The sequence below is a fragment of the Cuculus canorus genome, chromosome 2, assembly GCF_017976375.1.
Source record: "Cuculus canorus isolate bCucCan1 chromosome 2, bCucCan1.pri, whole genome shotgun sequence".
NCBI lineage: Eukaryota > Metazoa > Chordata > Aves > Cuculiformes > Cuculidae > Cuculus > Cuculus canorus.
In genome coordinates, this window is record NC_071402.1 from 35,930,833 (window position 1) to 35,957,058 (window position 26,226).

The following is a 26,226-nucleotide window of genomic DNA, read 5'->3' on the forward strand; positions in this document are numbered from 1 at the left end:
CAGTGAGCTTGGAACAGGGCTATGAGCAATGTTTCCTATTGCTTCAGATTCAATATCTGGTCAGGACAGTTAACCTTTTCTATTCACATGCAGAAAAGTAAAGTCGTCCAAACCTAGATTTTGGCATAAAAGGTAATAAATATGAGAAATAATTGCAAAGAAAATATTTTGGTATTTTAAAACTAAACATTTTAGCGTCTAACAGTCTAAACGACTCCACTGATCTTTAGTTTTTATAAAAATGATCAGTTTTTCCAATTTAATCTCTGTTTACTATGGCAGTATTTGAACTCCTGAAAACTTTGCCCTTGGGTGAGACTGCAATGTTGTGTATATCCCTTCAAAAGTGGTCGCGTTTAAGGAGCATGTGTGAGGTGAGTGATGCAGCAGAGGACCTGACCGAGGATGCGCCAGTCAAAATGTATTCCAGTCTAGTCTGCAATTAACCTAGATTTGCTGTAACACTACGCTTTAATGAATAAAAAGGGGATAGGTAGGGATGGAGCATTTCTCTTTAGTGAATGAGCTCTCCCCAGTGCTCTCCTCAGTTTGTCGTGCAGAGCTCTACCTGCCCTGGATGAAGCACCATGGGTGGCTGCTAATGGAAGCAGAGCACAGTAAGACTTTATGCTCCCATTCTAAACTATTTAGTGCTACTTCAGCACCAGGCCTACAGCCAGTTGCAGCAATCTGAATAAACATCTGAGGGAAAGGTGCAAGCGTCTGCCTGCAAGAAATCTCCTCACACTCCTCTGGGGAGGTGTGTGGGGACAGGGACAGAAAGGGAGGACAGCAGGGCAGACGTGAGCCACTGCCTGGGCCCCCAGCATGTGCCTGGTGGGATGTGGTGTCAGTGGGAAGGCATATAGCTCCCTTCCACATCTCCCCAGTCAATTTATCTTCATATGTTACTGTACGTATAGCACTAATTCAGAACAGATTGAAGAGAATTTGGGCTCAGACATAATTTTTCTTAATTTAGCTCCCTCCCTGTATATGCACTGCAGAGCTGCAAGCATAAGCATACTAGTTAGGGGTACAGTAACTTTTGCTTTCGTGAACAGGCAATTAGATCTGTGTATCAGAATCGGGCATCAAACTAAAGTCATTAAAGCTACAAGAAGAAAAAGTAATACTTGAGTACGGATATTGCTGTCTGATTCCTTAAACAGCAAGCACTTCTGAGCAAAGGGATTCTTCTATTAAAAGTGTTTCAATAAATAATAAAGTATGATGATAACCAAGTATTTTGTCCAGTTGTTCATCCCAGCAAAATCATATGTAACCATAAAACTAACTAGTTTGCTTCAGTAATTCTGAATTAGCTCAGAAGCTGTCACTGCTCAAAAAGGTTCTCTCTCTAATTCATAATTATCATTGAATTATCTTGCATATTTAGCAACATACTGAATCAAAAAAAAGACTAGTCATCTAATATTATATTTCAGTACAGGATTTTTACCATAAGCCCTGTACTGAGACAACAGACTAAGGACCACATCTCCAACACCTTAAACTGGACCCTTACTTAGAGCAATTTGTGTCTGGGTTTCTTTGCTCTGAAGCTATTCAGGATAACGGTGCATTAGCTATCTTCCAAATGCCATATTCTTCAGATTTTTTTGTCTCATAGTGAAAAATAGGTATTTCCCTGTGAAACACAGAAGACTTCAGTTGCTTTTAGCTCACCTGTCCTGGTTGTTCACACGCTGTTTGGTATCTTGCTTGTTGGCATAATTCTTTTACTCTCTCATATTTTGGTAGTTGATTAGACTGCTGAGTGTTTTTGTTGGGCTCCTCCTTCTTGCGTAGAAATTTGCTTAAAAAAATAAAGTTGAATATTTTAGATACATTCTTCTAAACGTTGGAATGATGAATTTAACTGGCAAATCAAAGCTATTTGAAGATTTAATATTTCTCAGGGGAAAAAAATCCCACATTTTCTGTAACTGACCTACAGTGTAGGTCAGGTAGTGAAAAATAGGCTCAGATGATTTGCTGGAAAGGATTTAAAGGGAAATAAGGGCTGCTGAAATATGTCTAACTGATACAGTTCAGCACCATTAATACATAAATATATGTTCTTTCACAAAGCAAAACATGCTGAATCAGTACTTGCCTGGCTGAAAAGCCCAGCTGAAGACTACGGGGCACCCATACTCATTCGCCACTAGCTTAGCTATACCTTACATATTACAATGTGTCTAACACACTGTTTTGTACTACATTACACAAGATTTCCAAAAGTATCAAAAGGAAATTCCTGCAAAATTTTTACTGAGAGAAAATTTTCACAGCTGTAATTGGCAAGGTGATAGGGTGTAAAGAAGTAGCAGTGAAAAGAAGAGCAGTTGCAGTCATGAATCTCATCTACACATTAGTTTTTTCTTAGCTAGAACAAAAATGAAGAATGCTTCCAGTATGTGATGGAAAAAACAAAGTTAGTTGATAAGGGGATTTGGCACAGCTGGATTCGAAACAGAGATTTGAAAAGAAAATGAGTCAGATGATGACATAAGTGGTCACAAGTAGAGAAAGAGGAGGTACAGTCTAGGAGAGTAGTTAAAAAAGCATGCCTTCAAATCTCTTCAGAGGTTTGGGAGTCCAGCAGCTTGCAAACCCAGTGATGGGAAAATAGGAAACAAGTCAGACCTGTAAGTTTACTTGCAAAATTTACTACTTCACTGACCATAAAAAGAAAGAGGAGGGAGCAGAAAAGAAAGCATGTAAAAGAGTGTTCCCAGCAGGCAGGCTCTCCCAAAACTCTCTCACCCCTAATAATTACCCTCTTTCCACCAGAAATGTGTCACGCCAAATTTTGGTCTTCTTGTTTGTTCGAAACCTGAAAGCAAAATAATAATATTTACTGTTGGCACCTACGCGTGTCACTGCCTGTGTTAACAACTTTTTTTTTCTTAAAAACACAGCTCTGCTTATAATATATACCTGCAGTTTTACAGATCTGCTATTTAAAAGACTCTTCAAACATGAAAGCTGTGGTCATTGGCATGACACAGCTCATTTTCACAGAAACTTTTTCCATTCAGTTGTTGATTTACTCAGGTGTTTGATTCTGAACTGGCTAAAAAAAAAGATGTTGGGACCCACCTGTTTCCTGGTCTCTCCAAATCGAGAAGCTTTAGGACAGATTTGCCATCCATATCTGGTGGTGTGTCAAGTCCTGCTATATCCAGAATTGTTGGAGCAAGATCAATATTCAGAACTATTTGAGGCACTCTGCAAATCAACAGAAAAGGTCATAGCCGTCATGCGTTCAATATGTAAGTCTTCAAATTCTCTTGGAAATAGAATGGTAATTAAAGTTTATCAGGGCTTTGAAGATGTAAAGCTCTACAGAAGTACTAAGCTTAGAAGATCCCTTTTGAAGGCTATAGTTCTGAGAATGGCAGGCCAGTACTGCAGACTGTCATCAAAAGAAAAAGATGAACACAATAAAACAAGGAGGTGCAGTAGCCATATTACTCTTCTCTCATTGACAATGAGGGCATGATGCCATCCATTCTGCTGAAACAGAGGCTGAACTGTAAAGATGAACATCTACTTTCTAAAAGTAAACCTCAAAGCCTAACCTTACAGGACTACATATCATACAATTTTCTCATCTGCATTAAAACTTATTAATAACATGCAAAATGAAAGATGTGCCTCCTTTTAGGAATCACTACTTTGTGATAGTAGGGCATGCTTTATTAAATGAAACAAGACAGAGTGATAATTACATGCTCTTAGAAGCATTTTACATTACGTTGAACAGCTGTGCTAGGGACATAAGAGAACGTACACTGATCCTGGTTCTACGCTTGGACCACGAATAAAGAAAGGAACTCGAATATCGAAGTCATACGGCATTGACTTCCCCTTGACCAGTCCAAACTGCCCGATATGGTAACCATGGTCAGCAGTGTAAATAATGTAGGTATTCTCCAGTTCTCCCATCTCTGACAGCATTTGGTATAACTGCAACACAGCACAGGAAAAACTTTTAATTTAATGTAGTAAAACATGTTTTGTGCATAACCATCTTGTACAACCACCATTTTACTCCCTTAAATCCACAGAGCCAAACATGGCTTCGATGAGGCAATTGGAACAGACATTCTGGGGATCAACATTTTTAGATCTCATATTTACTGTGCTGCTAAAAAAAAAATAAGCTTACAAGTTCAGTTTCACATTTGGCAGAGGGGAAAATTAAACAAGTCCAGAAAATTAGAATAGCAAAATATGGTAATATTAGTGTACTTGCATAACTATGTCCAAAAGTCATTGTGTACTCAAACACAGCTTGGGAAAAAAGTCTGCTACAGCTTCAGGGCAAATGGCACTCAGATTTTATTTACTATGTCAGTCTACAACTTTCTCATTCTTTACAGTTGTGGGCTTGGGAAAAGGCTGTAAATTTTTATTAAAGTTTAAAGAAATCTCTCTGGGGGAAGATCTTTGGTCATGGTGCTTGATTTTGGAACAAAAAGTCATGCAGAGTACATCTAAAAGTTTGCATATCACGTTACCTATAATTAGCTGTACACTGCATTGCCTAACTTCTGCAAACACTAGCAGACTGACACCTGAGTTACTGTGATCTGCCACTTCCCAGATTTCAGCTGCAGGATGAACTGTGAAGGGAGTGTGTGAAATAAATAGAAGTTGTCATGTGCACACCTGTGTCTATCCATGCATACACACAGGTGATGCATCTTCTGTTAATACCAGGCTTTATATTAGGCCCAGTGACTTTTCCCTTTTAAAAAAAATCATCAGTTTATTCACACAGCAATTAAAAGAAGCAAGAGAGGGGCTTGGCAACGTGTTGCAGAGAATCAGAATTCATTTCTACTGGGGATATAAGAAACATTTTTTTGTAGCCCAAGGGCATTCCCCAGGCTATGCTTGTCGGAGGTACAGAAGGAAGTAATATAATTTTGTTACCAACTAGTAAGATTGTATTCACAGTCGTTTCTTGAACTCACTCTTTCCATAGAGTCATCAACTGACATCAGGGTCTGAAGTCTTTTGCGCTGCAAGACATTTGTAAACTCCATGTGGATAGGCAGCATGGGCCCTGTGTACTGCATGATCCAGTGCTTATCCATGTTTGGTGCGTAGTTATAACTGGGAGTGCTGGGAGGAAAAGAAAGGATCTGAAAAGTTGTGCAACATCACAGGCATCAAAGGAAGGTGGGAAGTTCCCTGATGCAGGAATAGCCAATGAACAGTTAAATCACAAATTCCATGTAGTATCTGGTATTTCTAATGTCAAATATCAACAAACATCACTTGAGTAGCTTCCGATATAGTGTCCTTGGAGACAAAGGAAACTAAACAGCTGTCTACTTTACCCGTTCTCTCAGAAGAACTTTCTGTTGTGTGGTTATTGATGGTCAAAGAAAAACAGGTGCTGATTGCTACCACAACAGTGCATCGGCACTAATATTGCACCAGCCAAGACTCTAATTCCTACCCATAAGCTCATTTGTCAACTGGAGAGTCCAGGAGTGATCAGCAGAACTTGCTCACCTTTTAACAGTCGCATATGGCCAAGGCAAAAATCTAATGGAGAGCAGAGACTAACAGTAGACTATTGTGGCCTGAATAAAGACACACCACTGCCGAGTGCTGTCATGCCAAACGTGCTAGAACTTCAATATGAATTGGAGTCAAAGGCAGCCAAGTAATATGTCACAACTGATATTGCTAATGCGTTTTTTCCAGTCCCTGTGGCAACAAAGCACAGACCAGTCTGCTTTCACTTGAAGGGGCATCTAGTACAACTGGAATTGATGACCCTAGGAATGGAAACACAGTCTTGCCATTTGCCATGGACTAATCCAGACTGCACGGGAACAGGGTGAAGCTCCAAAACATCTGAAATATATTGACAACATCATCCTATGGGGCAATAGAGCAGAAGAATCTTTTGAGAAAGGGGAGAAAATAGTTCAAATTCTACTGAAAGCTGGTTTTGCCATAAAATGAAGTAAGTTCAAGGTATCTGCATAGAAGACCCAGTTTTTAGGAATAAAATGGCAAGGTGGGAGCTGTCAGATCCCAATGGATGTGATCAGCAAAATAGCAGCTCTGTCTCCACCAACTAGCAACAAGCCTTCTTAGGTGTTGTGTGTTTTTGGAGGATGCGTCTTCCAAACTACAGTTTAATTGTAAACCATCCCTGCCAAGTGACCCAGAAGAAAAATGATTTTAAATGGGTTCCTGAGCAACGACAAGCTTTGAATAAACTACGCAGAAAACAGTTTATTCAGCAGCCCTTGGGCCAGTCCAGGCAGGACAAGATGTTAAAAATGTGCTCTACACTGCAGCTGTGGAGAATGGCCCTATCTGGAGCCTCTGACCGAAAGCAGTAGGGGAGACTCCTTAGTGTTTTGGAGTGGGGCATACAGAGGATCTAATACTGCAACTGAAAAAGAAATTGGCAGCATGTGAAGGAGTTCGAGCTACTTTGGAACTGGTTGGTACTAAAGCATAACTCCTCTTGGCACCTCAACTGCAGGTGGGCTGCATGTCCAAGGGGAGGATCCCTTCCACACCTCATGCAATTGTTGCTATATGGAATAAGTGGGCTGCACTGATCACACAGTGGGCTTGGACAGGAAACCATGGTCACCCAGGGATTTTGGAAGAGATCATGGCAGAAAGCAAAGATTTCAGAATATTGCCAGAGGAGGAGGTGATGTGTGCCAAAGAGGACCTGCTGTATAATAAACTGTCAGAAAATGAGGAGTAGTGACCTGTTCTCTGATGGGTCCTATTGCATCGTGGGAAAAATATCAAAGATGGAAAGCTGCTGTATGGAGTCCTATACAATGAATCACAGAAACTGCTGAAGTAGAAGGTGAATTGAGCCAGTCTGCAGAGGTGAAAGCTATCCCGCTGGCTTTAGATATTGCTGTATGAGGAAAATGGCTGGTACTTTACCTCTATACTGACTCATGGATGGTGGCAAATGCCCTGTGAGTGTGGTTACAGTAATGGAGGCAGAGTAACTGCCAGCACAGAGGCAAATCTATCTGACTGTCCCACTATAGCAAGATATTCTTACCCAGCTAGAGAATCTGATTGTAAAAGTACACCATGTAGATGCCCACATACCTATGATAGGGCCACTGAAGAACACCAAAATAACCAGCAGGTGGATCAGGCTGCTAAGATTGAAGTGGCTTAGGTGGATCTGGATTGGCATCATAACGGTGAATTACCTATAGCTTAGTGGGCCCACGTCACCTCAAGCTATCAAGGAAGAGAAGCAACATGTATATGCGCTCATGATTGAAGGGTGGACTTGACCATGGACACTTTCACACAGGTTATGCATGAATGTGAAACATGAGCTGCAGTCAACAGGCCAAGTGGTTAAGGCCTCTGGTATGGAGGACGATGGCTGAAACAAGCATACGGAGAAGCCTGGTGGATTGATTATTTCACTCTCCCACAAACCTGCCAAGGCAAGAACTATGTGCTCCCATGGTGGAAGCAACTGCCAGATGACTGGAAACACACTCCATGCCCCATTGCACCACCTAGAATACTATCCTGGGCCTTGAATAGCAAGTCCTATGGCAACATGGGAACCCCAAAACTATTGAGACGGACAATAGGAGTCAATTCTCATAGACACCTGGGCCAAGGATCATGGTATTGAATCATATCATCATGCACTGGCCTCTGGGAAAACTGAACGGACTCCTAAAAACTATACTGAGAGCAATGATGGGAACTTCAAATATTGTGATACCCATTTAGCAGAAGTCTCCTGGTTAATTAACACTAGGGGATCTTGCAGTTGAGTTGACCCTGCTAAATTAAAACTTCATGTGCTGTAGAAGGGGATAAAGTTCCTGCAGGGCAAATGAGGAAGAGAAGACAGCGTGAGCTACTCCTGCCTCAGGCAAAGGCAAATACATCCACAGAATTGCTTTTGCTCGAGGACACGGATGCGGAAGGATGAGGAAGTCCAGTGTGGACCTCAAGGGAATTTGATTTTGGGTAACAATAGCCAATGATTTGAACTGTATGATGTGAAGTGCTATATAACTTTGTCACTGTATATCATCACTACTACAGTTGATATATAGCATGTAATGATATTACAGTAAGAATCTCCTGAACTATTGAACAATGAACTTGGATGAAACCAAGCAAAGTGCAGCAGTGATGGAACCACAAGTGGATTCAGCAACTGGCACCCAGCAGCTTCTGTGAGACTGACATCTTAAACCCACAGACCGTGGGTATAGGCAAGGCCAGATACACCAGCTGTGAGCTCTGGATGCAGCATGGAACAGTCCAACACCACACACCATCTCTCCTGCCCTGAAAGACTGCTAACACAGATGAAGCTCAATGTCATGGATTTAATGAACTAAAAGGACATTGTAGAGGGATGGCGTTTAGACTAAGGGAGCGGTACCTCTCTGTGTGTGTATAAATATCTCAACACAGGAAAAGTAGTGGTTAATTGGAAAGTGTAGGATCTGGACATGATGTAAATGTACAGAATAAGGGATGGAAAAGATGCTGGTTTCAGCTGGGATAGAGTTAATTTTTCTCCTACGAGATGGGAAGTGCACAAGAAGCTTATCCAAACTGGCCAAAGGGACATTTGACACCATATGACAGTATTTAGCTGGAGGAGGTGGCTGGGGGGCCTATTGCTGTGTGGGAGTGGGGTGGGTGTTGGTTTTGTGAGCAGTAAGCAGTTGTGTTGTTTATCGTTGGATTTGCTTATTCTTTTATTTCTATTGTTAAGTATTGTTATGTAACGGTTTGTCTTCCTTTGTTATTCTACCAAAGTATCTTTATCCCAACCCATGAATTTTGCCCTTTCGTTTCAATTCTCCTCCCCATCCCACCAGGGCGGCAAGGAGTGAGTGAGCAGCCACATGGTGCTTTATGGCAGCTGAGGCTAAACCACGACACCTTGAAGAAGCAAGTTCTAGGAATTTCACTCACCTATAATGTATTAGGCACATTGACAGAAAAGAAGGGTACTTCCAGTGTGAACTTTCCTCTGTTTTTTAAGTTTGTCAAATGAGATGTTTTCCCACAAAAAGAGTTCATTTTTGATTAATCAGCATTTTCCAGCAAAACTCTGCTTTTTTTTCAGCGGACTCTTGAGTGCCCCTGCCACAGAGGGATGAGGTGGCTGTGAGTCACCATCAGCCATCAGCCCTGTGACAGCCTGCTGCTGTGTCAGGAAGGCGAGCCAGCTGCTGAAGCAGGCTCAGGTCTCACTTTCCCAGGCCATTGTCAGAAGCCTCCTCCACATAACGGATAGCATTTAAAAGCAGCACTCAAGGGTTTAGTGGAGTGGTTAAAACCTTTCACAGACACTTTCCAAATGCATTTTGAATTTTCTGGGTGAGAAATCCAGTGGGCAGAGAATGAGTACAATTTTTCTCCCAGACAATTCAAGGAACAAGACCTTCTGTGAAATATCCAATGCCAAAGGCTGATGGAAAAATGTGAAACAAGTCCAAAGTGGAGGGGAAAGAGCCCTAGGAAAAGTGACAGAAAGGAATTAAACTGCACAACTTGTCTGTATTCCCTTCATATCCCTCTCTACTCAGCACTTGTCAGGCTTCACCTGGAGTACTGTGGTCAGTCCCTATTACACAAGAAAGATGCAGAGAGGATCAAAGAGAGCTGGTATCTTCCCCCCATCACTTTGTAGGCAAGGGCTCAAAAGGAAGTATTGAGTGGAAGCAAGTCCACCAACGGGGCAGAAAACCAACTCCCTCCTTACCCACACCTCCTCAGGTGTCTCTCCACATCAAAGTTGAGGCTCTTCATGTGGAGGATGGACTAGAAGAAAAGGCGAGGGATGATGCACCTACATCAGAGCAAGGGCCAAGACCGCAGTGGCACACATGCCATTGGGTCTACAAGAAAGCAGGGGAAGGATGGTTTACAAAGGCTTGTAGTGATAGGATGAGGAGGAATGGGTGTAAACTGGAGAGGGGCAGATTTAGGTTAGACATAAGGAAGAATTTCTTCACCATGAGAGTGGTGAGGCTCTGGCACAGGCTGCCAAGGGAAGTTGTGGATGCCCCATCCCTGGAGGTGTTCAAGGCCAAGCTGGATGGGGCCTTGGGCATCCTGATCTAGTGGGAGGTGTCAATGCCCGTGGGAGGTGTTCCTGCCCATGGCAGGGGGAGTCAGAACTAGATGATCTTTAAGGTCCCTTCCAACCCAAACTGTTCTATGATTCCATGAAATCATTCCATTTTATGGGCACATTTGCAGAAACCAAAACCTAAATTACTATTAGACTTCTCCAGCTTCAGATTACATTCTCCTCAGGACAGCAATGACTTGTGGTTTGGGTTCTGTTAGCATTTAATGTCTCTGCATCAATATGCATTGTTTTATTCATGCTATACATAGAAATTGCGTTCACTGTCTATTTACCACCTGTTAGACTGCAGCAGAAAAGCTGACAATGGTGACAACAAAGTGTTCTACAGGTTATGGAGGGAGTAAATACTTATAAGCACTAGTTTGCATTTCTCTTTAAAGACAGATTCACCATGAAATCTATACTTTCTTCATCTGTAAGCATCAGTTCAAGTACATCCTTAATGTTACGTTGAGAGGAAAGGAATTAGAATAGCATTCAGCTTCATGGCCTGAATCCAAAACGTCTCAATAATCTCCAGTCACACAAACCCCAGCATTTTGTATCATGCATGTTTGTTAGTCTTACTGATAACATATTTACTGTATTTGTGTATTGACATTTGAAGTTCAAAGTAGCTGATAGACCTCATTTGGCTTCTAAGGTACCACAATAACTTTAAGTTAGACAAGAAATAAAAAAAACCCAGCAACACAAAAGAATGAATGCTTGTATGGCCCGTTAAAATGCGATCCTCAAATAGCAAATCATTCAGAAATGGATTACACTATCTCCTACTAGTAACTGAACTGCTTTTTTCTGTTATATTCAATGAAATAAATGGAATAAAGCCCTTCTGCAAATCATTATTACAAAAAAGATACTTTACAAGTTAAGAAAAGAATGGGAGATTCAGCTTGACTAATTCTGTTTACACAGTTGTGGTATCTGTGTAGAAAAGAAATACAGCAGAGTACAGCATGTTTTAAGGGTTCCCAGAATTCAGCACAACTTTAACATTTTTTTCCTAAGTTTGATCTAAATATATACATTTCTGTTTCAGATGAGTTAACATGGAATGAAACAAGAGTCTTTACCAACATTTGTTCATTTGTTCATACTGAAAATCAGCTTTTGCCTCAACCTACAATCACCTAATTCCCTCCTGGTTTTATGCAACAAAAGAAAACTACTTTCACAAAAATACTATCTAAAAAATGTAGACTGTGAATAATTCCATAGAGTTCTCAGAGTGTTTGGCTAGTCCTCTATTTGTATTGGGAGACCTCCAGGTAGTGAAAATAATACAGCACTTAATATGCCCCAGGAACATTTTCCTTTCATAAAAATAAAAGTCAACAACATTTAAAAATAATACCTATGGTAAAACTCATTGTTAACAATGAATAGTTTCTGCACAAAATTAACACCTATTTTGTTCTTTGAGATATGATTGGCAAACAGTGTGCAAGAGGTCATGTTTCTTCAGAAAAAGTGTAATTAAACAAATCTTTTGTTTCTAGGGAAAGTAGACATCCAGATTTAGACACTGTTCTTGGAAAGTAGAGAGTCTAGATTCTGGACAAAATTAAAAGTAAAAAAAAACATGACCGGTGGCATGGTCAGTATTAATGTGAAGTTGATTTTCACCATTCTGCAACTACTTTTCCTGCATTTTAAAAGGAGAATCTTTTAAACCCAAGGATGTTTATATATCTGGGCATGTGCAGTATGAAAATTTCACTTCTGAAGTGTAACATGACTGCTGTATTTCAGAATAAAGAAGAAAAAAAAATTATTACTCATTATATATAATACCATTTTTTTTTTTTTAGGAAGAATTATTTGTTGCTGCTCAGGTGTTAATTGTGTAACTAGAATCTTATCACATTTCTGTATCACACTGTTTCTTCTAGCCCTGTTTAAAGACACACTAGCAATAACGTGTGATGGTTTTGATGATTTATCTCTAAGTCAGGAGTCCAAGTGGGCCTTGGGCCAGCTGTGACAAGACAGACTGACATACCAAGATGCAAATGTATGATCCCACTCTAAAGGGTAAGTGTCTACCTTAGAAGAAATAACATCATGACTAGAAGATGTTTCAGACAGCCTTGGTAACAAGAAGGCATCATGAATGCAGCCCTCTCACACTTCATGTTCACACTTAAGATTCCTGTGGAGATTCAGAGGTGCAACAGCATTGCTCTTCACGCTCCACTACTGCAAACACACCGCTACCGCCAGACATGGTTGTTCAGCACTGTTCATACTATCTTTAAATGGAAATATACAGCTCTATAAAGCTCTATCATTTACCTTTTCTCAGATTACCTTGGGAAGCTTTCTGATCTAGTCCCAGATAGCATTTCTAGCTGCTCCTCCTAAGATCTTTAGCCTGGCAATGGGATTGCTTCCAGGTAACCATAAAATCTGGTTGTCAGTCCTCCTGCCAGCCCAAGGATCTTTAGCTCATCACAGCAAGCACTGTTTCAGATTTCCATTTTTTACATTTTTCAGTAAACCTGCCTCCCACAGAGTTTTGCTTTTAAGGTTTGTTTACTTCACAGCTTATAAACAGCTTAGATTTGATTCACAGCTCCCATAAGACCGGCTCACACTGGAAAGTGAAGGGAAGTTGAAGTGCCAGAGGCCCTGAGCAAAACTGAGAATTCAGGCTTTCATTAGGGCATCCTTTGAGTCAGAGCTTCCCTGTTCAGCTGTTTGATGGAACAAGATTCTCCTGTAGCGGCTGCCAGGGACACCTAGAGAGCCATTGCTTGTGTCATAACTTCATATTTAACAACAGCATTTCTAAAGATCTAGCAACTTCACTCCTCAACAAATGATTTTCGTTATCACAGCAAAAATTCAGGTATTGCTTTCAAGTAGTAAATCTTCTCCAGTCCCATTTTCTTCCACAGAAATAGCTTCTGGGCATAGCTATAGTACATGCATTAGTATGATTTATTTTCAGATGATATACCAGTCATTGGGGTGATAGCAACCACCATAAACTTTCAGAAACACTTTCAGGTGTCACAGGTAGAGTATAGGTATTTTCAGGAGAGGAGAGGTGGGAGGCTGGGAGGGAGAACAGACACCTAATGCTGTCTGTATGACATAGTCTGTGTTTCATGTTAAACTGGAGCTAATAAGAACTAACAGGGATAATTTTAAATTAATGATTAAACAGTGTACACATCATTACCTTTCTTGTCCTTGTAATACTCCTCATGCCACTCCAGCAGGCTGTGTTGAGGAGGACAGGATTGTAAGGTAATGATGGAATGTAATTCATAGAATCATAGAATAGTACAGGTTGGAAGGGCCTTAAAGACCATCCAGTTTCAACCCCACTGTGATGGGCAGGGACACGTCCCACTAGATCAGCCTTTAATTCATCCTTTTCTTTTTGGCTTTGATGGGATTTTCATGAATCTTATGTATATTTCTGCTGCATTAATTTGATTTTCTTCTTTCTGCATTGTTAAGTGGGGAAATGAGACCAACAGACACCTACATTTGAGGGCAGAACTCTCCCTGAACTGCAGTATTTCCTGCTGTAGCTGCTTTCCTCTTCATATGTGCAAGTGGGAACCATCCAAATAAATTTTTTGTTGGTGTATTTTTTAAATTTGTAAAGGCTGTATTTCAATCAAATGACAGGCACTTTACCAGCAAAGAAACATCATGTAATTGAAGGGTCTTCTTCAGCTACTGTCCTTTAAAACAAAACTTCCCCTCATATGCGGTTCACAGGCTATCTCAATTCTTGGTTTGTAGGTATAACCTCCCATCTCAGTTTGCACAGCCAACAAGCAGCTTTTGACCTGGTTTCCCTTCTTTGTTGGAGGTAGGCGTTACAGTAACATGATATAGCAACTGTATGTTTAAAAACAAAATCCAAGGTCAGATGGCTGCCACCCAAGGTCAGAAAGAAAGAGATTCAAATGGTGTTTGACCACCAAGGAAGAAAACTTAAGGGTTAAATGTTTAAATTACACAAACTTCGGCAGGAGTGATTTTATTGTTCTTGTGCTGTTTTTTCAGGGAGCACCAAATACTTCCGTGAGAACTGATCTTGTTATATCATTTAGAGTATGTTGCTAATATTTTTGCTAGAGAAAATGGTTATTTAGAGGCTTCAGCCATGCAAATTAGCAGTTACTCTTCAATTTGTCTCATTTCTTAGTCTACAGACTGAACTCTAACACATGCAGTCAGGGCAATAACAAACACAAAACAACTCAGCAAGGATCTCTTAAGGTCACTTAGAGAAAACACTCTTTGCAATAAGGTTTCCAAGAAATCAACACCAGAAAATAAGAAGAACAACTGAGTCTCATATTCTGAGCCATTTCAAGAGTAGCCTAGCAGAGCAAGGTTTGGGCCCCACAAAAAAAAATTAATTTACACAAGTACTGAAATGAAACTAAGACTGTGAACAGAAAACAAGGATCTTTTCAGGGGACATGCAACCTGTAAAAGGTGGAGAGGTGGTTAAAATTTTGGAGACTAACTAAACCCATTGGTTCCAGAAGCACAAGCCAGAAAACAAGCAGGCTGAAAACACGAAGCAGTAGAGAGTGTTAGGAGGATGATAAACCAATGCAAGTTCCTACAAGCACTCTTTTATTGTAAGACAGTGAGCATGGAGCCTAAAATCAGTTGCTTTGGCCTGAGGAGAGGTAGGGTGAGATACTATGATTCAGTGCTTTTCTTCCAGATATAGTCCCCACAGCTATGTGGAAACAGTTTGAATCCTACCATCCTGTATGATGGATAGTCCCACAGCAAACAGGATGGCTTGCCTGAGGCCAGGCAATCTGTGCCACTAAGTGGGAAGCAATCTGTTGAACAGAGTAAGAACAAATAAATATAACTCTCTTGCTATGAAATGGTGTGATTGGAAGAAGACATAGGAGAGGTCCGTTAAATTTGATATAGTGACTATTCATTATTCCTCATAGGATGGGAAGTAAGAGACATGGATGACAAACAAGTTTCAGGTTTAAAAGGAAAGAAAAGGTGGTCCTTTGCTGCCAGTGCATGGGGTGACACTGTGGAACTAGTTGCTGTAAGATGGCAGGACTGCCACCATGTTTCAAAAAGAGATCACACCAATGCAAAGAGAATAGGGCACACAGGCCTGGATGCTTCACTTAAACTGGCGATTTTCAGAAGCTGGAAAAACAGGAAAAAGAGATCTAATTTTCACCCCCCAAGCATTCCCTGCTGCTTTCTGCAGGACTAGATAATTCCAGGTAAGGAGTTAGAAAAATCTTCCATACAGCTCAATGTATTTATAAGTTTATCTTACTTTAGCACACAATAATGCAACAACAATTCTTCAGGATGATTACTTCAGAGCTAACTTTTCAAATGAATATTTACAAACTAAATACAAACTAAACTATTTACAAACAAAAATATCAATGTAATCACTTTCATGTACAAGTAAGAATTACCCTGAATATCTAAATAAGTGAAACATTTCTGACCGATTTGCATTAGTTGCAAAGTCTCATCTCAGGAATGTGGGATTGTTGAGAATGTAGAATAAGAAAAATACAGTTAAGAATCTAAGGTCAGGGAAAGTGGCATATCTAGAAAGTAGCAGCCAATAAGAGGTTAAAAAAATAGAAACCAACAAATATTTAACCATATATCATGAGCAGCATACATCTTTCTGGCCCCAACTAATGATCGGTTTATGCACACAGTTTATGCAGCAACTGCTACTCCTTGCAATTTTAAACCAGTTAATGAAACTACCAAATACATCCTTGTGTGTTAAGACACTGCAGAGTGTCTAAAATGCAAATGTAGACCACAGAGCTTTTCCACAGTGTGACGAAGCTGATTCCTCCTCATTTTCAGAGGCCAAATCAATGTATACTCCAACTAAAATATTTTATTAAGTTTTTTTTTCTGTGTGGAAGGAGGTGCAAAGACATTGTTTCAGCACAAATGTGAAGAGAGGTCTGCATGCCCACACTAGATAGAAGGGCAATGGAAAGCTGCCCTGTCATCCCACTGTAAGGAAAAGGACACATAATATTGAAGCTATAAAGCAAGCCATTAAATCTAGGACTGTCCTCAGTTTTTTACCTGGAGTTGGCCTCCATTCTAGAAGCAAAATGAAGAGGGTATTTTGCTTTTTTTTTTTATTATTATAGTGTAATGACCAGAAAAAAATTAAACATGTTATTTAAAAATGCAGTCTAACGGGTTGTTTTGGGAATTGGCCAGAATCAAGTCTATAAATAAATCTTGTGTGCTAAAGCACTACAAAAGGGTGGTTTTTTCCTCTCAATCCATACATGTAGTTAGAGCCCAGGAAGTGCATATCTTAGAGGAAGACGAAGGAAGTAATATCTTTCCAACAGATTCTGACCTGTGTCTACATATTTTCAGGGTATTGTAAGAAGTGGCCCTTACAAAGCCAGACACTGACCTTTTAATCTCCCACAACTTCCCAGGAGGAAAAGAGCTTCTCTCTGTTTTAATAGTGGTCAGAGCTGTCACTCTCCTCCTGAAAGGAGCATGCATGGCACAAGAAACGAGCAAACATTCACTGCTTGCTGTGGGTTTCTTATATTTGAATTCTCTGTCCCTACTACATCTCCATAAACAAATGCCTCACAAGAAGCAGATACAAGAAGCAAGTCTGGCAGTGTGTGATTTTGACTTACATATGCTGTGAAGCATTGGGGTAGAGCTCTGAGAACTGTGGTGCTGAATCCTCGGGGCCATGGGGTGCAGCATGGCTGATGACCATCATTATGGGCCTATGGGGATATATCCTCTTAGACATTCTGAAGTAATTAATGCTCTCATTAGTGATTAGGTCTGTGAAGTAGTCCTGAAACATATTATTAACACAAAGTAAAAGTTATAAAGTGCATGATTAATTATATCACATACTATCATGTTATTATGTAATTTTCAAGTCCTCTTTAAAGCTCAGATGAGGAAGTAAAAACATACCATCAAAGGGATGTATGATTCGAGGGAGCATAGGGGAGACTGAGCAGTAATTACTTTCTTAAGCAGATGATGCCATATAAAATGAGGCAGTGCTTTTTGCAAATCAGATACAACAGAAGGCATTGAGTAAATACGATTGCCAGGTTTTGTAATATAATGCTAAGTAATATTTAAAATTACAGACTACAGTGACAATGATATCTATCTTGAAGCTAACTGATAATACACTTTCACAAGATAATGGCTCCTAACTGCAAGAAATCACTGACTGTTATATGGGTTTTTTCTTTGTTCAGAGTATACATTTTCATACATACAAAGTGGAAGAAAGCTACAATAGTCAACAGACAGCAAAAATCTTTATCAAAGAAATTGCAAATGCGAATGCAGGGAGCAGTTGAATTCCTGCAGGCTCTGTTCATTTAATTGTGCAACTTTAAGCAGTGCAGCTGCTGAGATTAAGGTTGTGACTCGCTAATAAACTGGCTTAACCCACGGCCAAGGTGGCAAATGGAAGCCTACAAGGGGAAGGGAGGAAATGGAACTAAGAAAAAAAAAGATGAAAACTTAAATTAAACCACCTGCCACCTTGAAGCATTCGCCGTTGGCCTGGAGGTCTAGTGTGAGCTTCACTGAGAAAGTGCTGAGACAATGTTTGTAATTTCAAGCACTTCCAGGCATGACTAATCATATGTTGTGGATTCAAGGCCCCTAACAGCTGCAAAAGCAGAGCCTGAGGGACAAGGTCTGTGTCGTGTGTCAGTGCCAGGACAAGCCAACCAGCTGTGACCTCCTCGCTCACCCGCTCCCTGTCCCGCCTGCTCCTTCCCCTCTCCTGCAGCCTACTCAGAGCACACACGGTAGCCTTGGCTGCTACAAGCCCTGCAAAGATATGGAAGAGATAACCAATGACCCTTTGGTTTCCAAAATGGTATTAAGAATGAGGCACCAGGGTTGTGATAAGTTCTGGATTTGTGGCCCGTTCAAGTGAAATGCCTGTATGACTGCTCTCCCAAAGCACCCACTCCTCTCCTATTTCCTTATTTATTCTACCTACACGCACAGGGTGTGTAAGGGATCTATAACTAACCAATATTCCTAATTTTTTTTTTTACTTTATATAACTACATCATCACTATCATGTAACTTCTACAGGTGGGGAAATCAGAAACAGGCATCGCAAGCTGCCAATAAAATCTCATTACATGGGTCAGAAACCACAGCTGCAACATCTGTATCATCTTCTGTGAGCTATGGTCTGAGGAAATTCCAGATTGCTCTCTGCAGGCTGGAAAGTCTGCAATCTGTGCTCCTAAGCCTTTCCGAGAAACTTCACAGCAGTGGGCAGGTCATCTTGGCATACTTTCCAAACTTTGTCAAGAGCACAAACAAGCTCTAAAGTTTTCCAGCAGCCACGTTGTTGCACTTATCTATCCTCATAGTCATATCCGGAGTATGACACCACAGGCACACAGCCTTTTTTCTGATGTGCACAGTATAATGGAAAACAGCATTAACAAAGGTTTCTTATGTGGGTAGTAACTGACAACATTCAGTTAACTTTAAAGTTCAGTTGCATAAAGGCCACAATTATTTTGGGAAATAGCCTTTATTTACTATTTCCTTCTGCCACTGAACCATCTCTTTCTAGCAAAGAGAGAGAGGGATGGAGAAAGGAATCACTAGGCTGCACTGAAGAGCCCTTGGAAACTTTCTTCCATTGCACAATTAATATTCTCACACAGAAATTGATTTGCAATGCCCTGGAGAGAAAATGACACCTCTATTTCTTGGTTGTAGTTGGTTAATTAATTAATTATCTAGTTAATTAGTTATGTGAAAGTGATTTTTTGATATGGATTAATGATACTGATTTACGCGTCTGGAAAGTACCTTTGCATAATCAAATCCATGCTTCTCTTTGTTACCATTGCGAGAAATGGTGTAATTATAGAAGCGAGAGTTCTTCACTAATCCAACCCACTCTCTCCAACCAGGAGGGATGTAGCTGCCATTGTACTCATTGAGGTATTTCCCAAAAAAAGCTGTGAAGGTAAAAAAAACAACAACACAGACATACAAAAAATGAGGCTTTGCAATCCAAGAATTTTAGCATGCATGAATGAAGATAAATGTGTTAGGATGAGTCAGAGTTGCTCTACCAAAAATATTCCTTTTATACCTGAGAGAGTTTTGAAATGAAAATAAGTTTTCAGAGTTTTTATGAGAGCTGAAAGCCTTTGTAACTTTAGGTTTTCTTCTTAATCTTTTGGAATCTAGTGCTCACATGAATTTTTTTTTTTTCTTTTTAGAATGAGTATGTTTCTCTTGGTTTCTAGTTGAAAATGGAATAAAAGCTCAATCCCTAGAGGAAGCATCTGAGAAACACCTTGTGGTTTTAAGCAAGTCCTGTGATGTTTTGGAGCTTGGCTTCTGACTTCTGAAAGTTTGGGCTTGGCAACATGGCTACATTTGGTGGTTTGATAAAAGGTCTGGGAAGTCCAGATCTCCATCCCAAGGGGCCACGCTTGGGTAAAGCAAGAGGGAATCCCCACCCTGCTGTACTAGTACAGCTTCTCTAGGGCAACCCTAATGAAGAGAAAAAGACTTGGAGATCAACTACCTCTACCTGATTTGCCAAAATAAGTGTATTTTTTTCCCATTAGCTCCAGGTGATAGGTTAGAAACTAGTCAAACTGAAACTTTCAGCTTTTGCTGTTGGGCTCAGGAGGGTTTGCAGGTTCTCCTGCCAATTCCTCTGGAAGGAAGTAAAAAGAAAAATAATCTCATAATACAGTGAGCTCCCAGCTATCTGGGAACTGTGAATCACTTGTGCCAAAGATACACAGACACCAAAACCTGGCCAACTGGCTTTGGGAGAGTGGATTAACACTGGCGTGGCAACCTGGCACATGCAAGCATGTTGCTTCTAGGGACAGATGGGTATGGAAGCTCTTTAGCGGCTTGTGTATGGTCTTTGTCTTGGATTAAAAAAACCAGTTTGGATGGCTTTGCCCTGATTTTCCACTGCCTGGGGAGTGTGGTGACAAAACACCTAACTGGGCCTGCAACATCAGTTATAAGGGATTTGTTAGCTCCAGCTCAGTCCCAACAAGTTCCTGGGCTGTCTGATTAACTTCACTGTTTGTATTTTTAATTTTCTTAAGGTTTACAAGCCCTTGGAGGGTCATTGGTGCCAGCAGTTCTGTCACCCATGTCCCCAGCAGTCAGCACAAAGTTATACCTGGTGGTCACAAAAGGAGATGTCCCTAAAGAGAAGGGAACAACAGAGACCTCTCCCTTTCCAGGAACAGGGCTCCTCTGCGCACCCTTTTGTGGTGCACAGTTCCCGCCCTTGGTGCTGGCCCTACCTCAGCCAGCCAGGTCTGCCTGTGGAGAGCTGCTGCTCAGTGTCAGTTCCTCAGCTGGGCTTTAGGGCATGCGTCAGACCCCTGCACTTATTTCCTACTAGAAAATGAAGTCACTTTGTAAAACCTCACATACAGCCTAAACACATTCAATCTAACCAAAAGAGCACTTTTGTGGAAGGGCTTAAATAATTCAGATCTGATTGATGTGGGCATGGTGAACTTCCTGGGAAAACTGGTGGAAAGAACCAAAATACTCATAATTAGGACTTGTCTAAGGCAACAAAAATATGGTGCAATCCAATTGTGTAACTGCCAAATGTCACCAACTAGAGCTTATAGTCATATAACGTTACTTTCCAGTACTACATGGAATGTGATGCACAAACAAGTCCTACGGACACTTGACCAGGTTTCTAGCTCTTCCTTCCACAGCCACAACAAATGCAAGCCAGCCTTTCTCCTTTTCTCCTGAGGCCAACGAGAAGTCAAGAAGATGATTGTGCGGAGGGAATATGTACTGAGTACCATTGCCTCCCAGAACGGAAACCATAGCTCTCCTCTATGGCAGCCAAACTGGGTTAAACTCTCAGAGAGTCAGATGTCCAGGGAAAGTGTAAGCGTAAAGGCTGAAACACTGTGGGAAAGGAAGCCAAGGAAAGAGAGAAAGAGGAAGAGAATTCAGAGAGAGACTACAGTGAAGAGAAGTATGGGCAAGTGATGTGACCAAGAGGAAGCATTACCAAGCCAAGTGAAATTAAGGACAGTCTGTGGTTACAGGGGAGGTCTGGGCCAGCCCTCCTAAATGCCATCGCAGATCCACCAGCAGCTACTGTGTGACCCTGTGGAACCGCAGCATGCTTCACTCATCTGTAAAGGACTCTCCTGCCAACTTGCCTCCCACAAAGATCAGAGGCTTTCAAGCTCTGAAATGGAAGTTATGGCAATTTATCATGGGTTTGATAGCTCCACCCAAAACTAAGATTGACTAATAATGAGACTTGATCTCTGCTATTTACAGTCTTGCCAAACTTCAATAATTAGTGATGATAGTTTCCATGCTATCTGAATCAGACTGCATTTCGCTCTATGGAACTTTTTAGCCAAACAGTTCAGCAATTTCCAAGAAAAAGGCTAGGGAAAAATAAATGAGTTTGCTGATTTAAAAATCTTTGGCAAACTTTTCTCTAAGAAATGCTAGTGTCTGTAGGTTTTGATGTAGTCCCTTTATAAATAACAGAGGTGGCTATGAAAATCTGTCTCAAAATGGCCAAGCTCTGAAAAACTGTAGAACAGAGACGATTAGGAAAGGACTTATAACAGCTTTTCAGTTTATTGTGACCATAGGGTGCTCCTTTATGGACCTAAGAATGTCCCCACAGTTTCAGTTTTGGCACTAAAACAAAGAGCAGTCAGCTTCTTTCTCTCCTTCTCTCCTCTCTTGATATTCAGGCATTACCCAAGAGAAAGCCACCAACATAAAATGCAAAGACAAAATGACCTGGGGCATAAGGACAAGAAAAGATAAACTGAACTTAGAAAAGGAAAGGGAGGCTTGGAGCTGGTGGAGGCCCATTCATCTTGGAATTTCCTTGCTTTAGATTACTTAATTTTCCAACTCTAATAATGTTTTTTTAGCTCCCCTCTGGCCGCCTGAGACCCATATTTCAGTGCATGTTATGAGACTTTGGATTGACAGTGTGAACCATTCACCTTTGTGTTGGCAATGATTTAGTATTTTATCATAAAAATAATCTCAGAGCTGTCAAGTTTTAAGCAGCTCCTTGAGTGACAGTTTGCAGAAATAGATGTTTTCCCCCATTGTAGAATAAAGCAGTTCCCATGTCAAATGTATAGCAAAGTTCTAAATACTAGTAGAAACAGTGGTAGCCATGATAATAGATCACATTTGCCAAATTGCTTTAACCAAGAGTGGGTTGTTGGTCAAAAGCTCAGGAGGATATGAGTAATTAGACAGATGAATAGAAAAGCCAGGCTTTTACTGAAACACAGAAGTTCAGTCCCTTCACCATGGGATTTTCTGAGTACCACTGAGTATAGGATAGGACAAGTGAGCCAGAGCTGGGGCCCAGCACCAGCCGTTATTGTCTGGCTCTTCATGCTCTGAATGAAGACAAGTGCTGCAGCAAAAGGAAAGCATAGTAATGTCCATGGAGCCAAATAATAATCAGCAAGTAATCATGACAGCAGTTCTAGTTGTTTCTTGTTAACCAGAGGATTGTAAACAATTAAAGCACTATGAAACATGTCACAGAACTGCCCAGGAGCTGACACAGTGATGTGCAAATGACTTTGCTGGATCTTCACATACTTGTCTTGTAGACTCAACCCACATCCTTAACTAAGCTGTAGCCAGACACTTGCCGAATAACTCATGTCAGGATACTGACTGGGAATGCTCAGCTTTAGAAGCCATTGCACTCAGCAATTACAGGGTTTAGGAAGCCATTTCTGCTTGTAATTAATAAAACTGAGATTATGACTCAATAGGTAAAAGCCTCATTAAAATGTAATACCACTTCAAGGGACATCTTTTCATTATTGCATGTAATGGCCCCCACAGGGATATCAGGAAAGATAAATGCCCATTTTTGCATTTTAATAAGATAGCTTTTATCTGCATTCTGGCAGTTTTGCTACCTGTTCCCAGGACACATTGTTATTTTTTAATCACATGTAGACTAGCTTAGCATACCAGAATAATTGTATTTTGTGGGAGCATGTTCAATTAAATTTATGCAAACAACATCACGTGGCATAGTGAACAGTTATACAGACATCTACGCATCTCAGGAGTGGCTTCAGAATATACAGGTTTGGTACCTAACGTGACTAGATGACTTAATACAGGTTTTTGTTTTCCCTTTAACAATTAGCTAATGAGTCCTGAACTGGATTGAGAGATCCAGGAGGTTACAACGGGTGCAATACAAGGAGGATTCAACCTAGGGGATCTCTGGAGTTTGAAGCCAGGATATTTATAGCTGAGTGCGATTCAAATTGTCATAATTCCCAGTACTTTCCCCCCCCAATATTTTCTACAAGCATTTATGACTAATATTTACAGTATTACACAATAGAATTAGTCCTCTTACTCCTGTCAGTATTAGTGGATTAGTGTACAGGTGAACTGGGCTGCATTTATTGGCAAGACATCTCTGCACTTCCACGGATCAAAGGACATACATTATGTTCTATGCCCTTGTTATTTGTTGAGGCTTATGGGAATGTTTCCGATTTAAAACAAACCCTTAAAAAAGCATGCCGCAGTAAGGTTTAGTCACCGTGACCCAGACTAGAGCTTTATGTAGACAGCCCACTTCCTTTAACAAAATCAGGAAACCATTTACAGGAGTTGTGAAGCACTGTTTATATGACATTTCAGGGCTGACACACAGTGATTCTGTGCTTCTGGGGACAGAGCCCAACAAAACTGCAACTTCCGGATTATTCCAGTAAATTCCTCCTTGCTTTCTTCCCATTATGCAAGAGAAAGATTCAAACCGAAGAAGTCTGATTTTTCTTTTCTGTTGAAAAATTACAGAGGATTACTGTATCACATAATTAAATTGCAGAAAGCCAGGTCAGTATGCCAGCACTGCATAGGAAATTAAATAAGCACTGTCCAAAAAATGTGGTGAGGAAACTGAGGTACCAAGAGGTTAACCTTCAGTTAGACTTAAGTCTTAGACCTAAGTCACGCAGGAAGCCTGTGGCATTGCCAAGAATATTATTCAGATTTCGTAGTTCCCAGTCTTGTAACTTAACCGCAGTAGAAAACCACAGGTTTTCTACTTTTTCTCTAGCTTTGTGGGTCTTTCCTAGTTGCTGCCAGATCTACCATTGTAACCAAAAAGAGCATTAAAGATTTTATAACTCAGCAGTTGCAAAAGGCATTAGCTATAACTTGATATAGCAATCGTTAGCTTGGGTGATGTCTTTAACAAAGCCTGTATTATGGGCCAAGCTGGTAGCACTTTGCAGTATTGATGTTGTCTGACACTTCTCATTATAAGACCCTGTTTTCAATTGCTTATAACTTTTTCATACTTGGATTGAAATTTTCCACACTGGATGTCTGCCTCAGGCTGAATTTTTTGAAACTTCTTAGCCCAAACAGTAGCCATCTTTGAGAACCGCAGTAATGGAAAAGGAATTATGTTTAACATCTGAAAAAAATTATGCGAGCTTTCATTTGATAGTACTTCCATGCTCTGCACTGAGAGCACATACCCTGCCAGACATGATAGACTCTGTCAAGGAGGCATCTTTTATCACCCTGCTGAAAATCTGCCCAAAACTGGCCCAGTTTTGAAAAAAAACCTCCAGTCTGCATGTGCTGGAGATCTGGGCACCTCAGGATTTTATTCCCTGTCCATCTGTGAGTGGTGTCAGAATATAGGAGAAAGGTGGTTGAAGTGCAGAGAGCAGCAGATGACCAGATAAGGACAAGCAGTTTGGGGAACTGCAGGAGATCCAGCAAAGGAGCTGAGAGGGGAGTGGAAAGCAATGGGGGCTTGGTGGTCCAGGACTGGTGATGTCAACCAAGAAACTGGATAGTGAGTGTAAAAAGGAGAAAAGAGCTGACTGAGAAGGCAACGGGAGTGGGAGAAGCAGATTTGCTGATCCTGATGGGAAAGGAGATCCTGAACACTAAGTGGTGAGAACAGGATGTGTCTGTCAAGGACTGACCAGACCCAGGACGGGAGGGAGGGTGGGAACAGCTTGAGGACAGACAGGCAGGGGGACCAGGCTCACAGCAGAGGCTGAGGTGATGTCATGCAGTGTCAGAAAACTGGGATAAGAAAACCGAAGATTGGAGACTGCTCCATCTGCTTGGGTAGGATGAAGGGAGCCAGAAGTGCTTTTGGACAACGAAGAGAACACAACGCTGTCTGAAGTCTCATGAGTAGTTTCCTTTTGGCAGAAATCTGAAAACCTATAGCTGCCTCTCTCAGCTCCCATATATCTAATAAAACCCCACTCCTCTCAGTCACTCAGTAAGAAAGCAGCAGAGTTTTGCAGAGGAGTTCTGAGATCACCAAGCTCGCTGATGCAGATGCTTCTATCGTGCCACTTGATAGAACTGGTCTATCTTTTAAAACTGAGGAAATTTCACCTTCAAAACTGCAGTCTATTATGTAGTTAAAGACTGCCGTCTGGCCACATGAACAACAGAGGTGAAAAAGTTGCACAAAGAGCGTTCTACCCAGATTTTCCTAAATGAAGCACTTGAATGCATAAACTTGCTAAAACTCTTTTAGCGCATGGTTTTCTGTGCAATATTTAATGGCACAGAATTCTGTTTTAAGCATAAGTAGGCAAACATGCTGCATTTTTTTGCAAGGTCCGGGACAGAAACCAAAAAGTTTCAGTGCACATGATACCATAAAACTAAAAAACCCAGCAAGTTATCTTTTTCAGCCTTTTCCCTCTTCTAGATGTAAATTTTTTTGAACTACCTGAATATATTCAGCATATTTAACTTTTATTTAGACATTTATTAAGTTGACTGAAAGTGCAATTTTATTCCAAAAAGTGAGACATATATTTAATTATTTAAAATATTTACAAGTTAAATTGTTTGATTTTTTTAACGATTAAGAAAGAACCTGAAAGCTTAGAGTTCTCTTTTTCTTTATTTTCACTTCAGAAATATTCTGAAAACCAGAACTCATTCCTTGCTCACTC

General features: G+C 40.7%; 1 protein-coding gene across 4 annotated transcripts in view; it reads right to left on the bottom strand.

Annotated features, from left to right (window-relative positions):
* The window catches only part of SULF1 (sulfatase 1), a 126,255-nt gene that overhangs the window by 32,348 nt on the left and 67,681 nt on the right, over positions 1–26,226 (bottom strand). For all 4 annotated transcript variants that reach the window (XM_054057637.1, XM_054057638.1, XM_054057639.1 and 1 more), the window contains 7 exons: positions 19,040–19,191; positions 16,852–17,021; positions 4,992–5,142; positions 3,803–3,978; positions 3,109–3,237; positions 2,786–2,842; positions 1,690–1,819 (listed from right to left, as the gene is read on the bottom strand). In XM_054057637.1, coding sequence (XP_053913612.1) covers positions 1,690–1,819; positions 2,786–2,842; positions 3,109–3,237; positions 3,803–3,978; positions 4,992–5,142; positions 16,852–17,021; positions 19,040–19,191 — 965 coding nt within the window. The remainder of the gene's footprint in view (positions 1–1,689; positions 1,820–2,785; positions 2,843–3,108; positions 3,238–3,802; positions 3,979–4,991; positions 5,143–16,851; positions 17,022–19,039; positions 19,192–26,226) is intronic.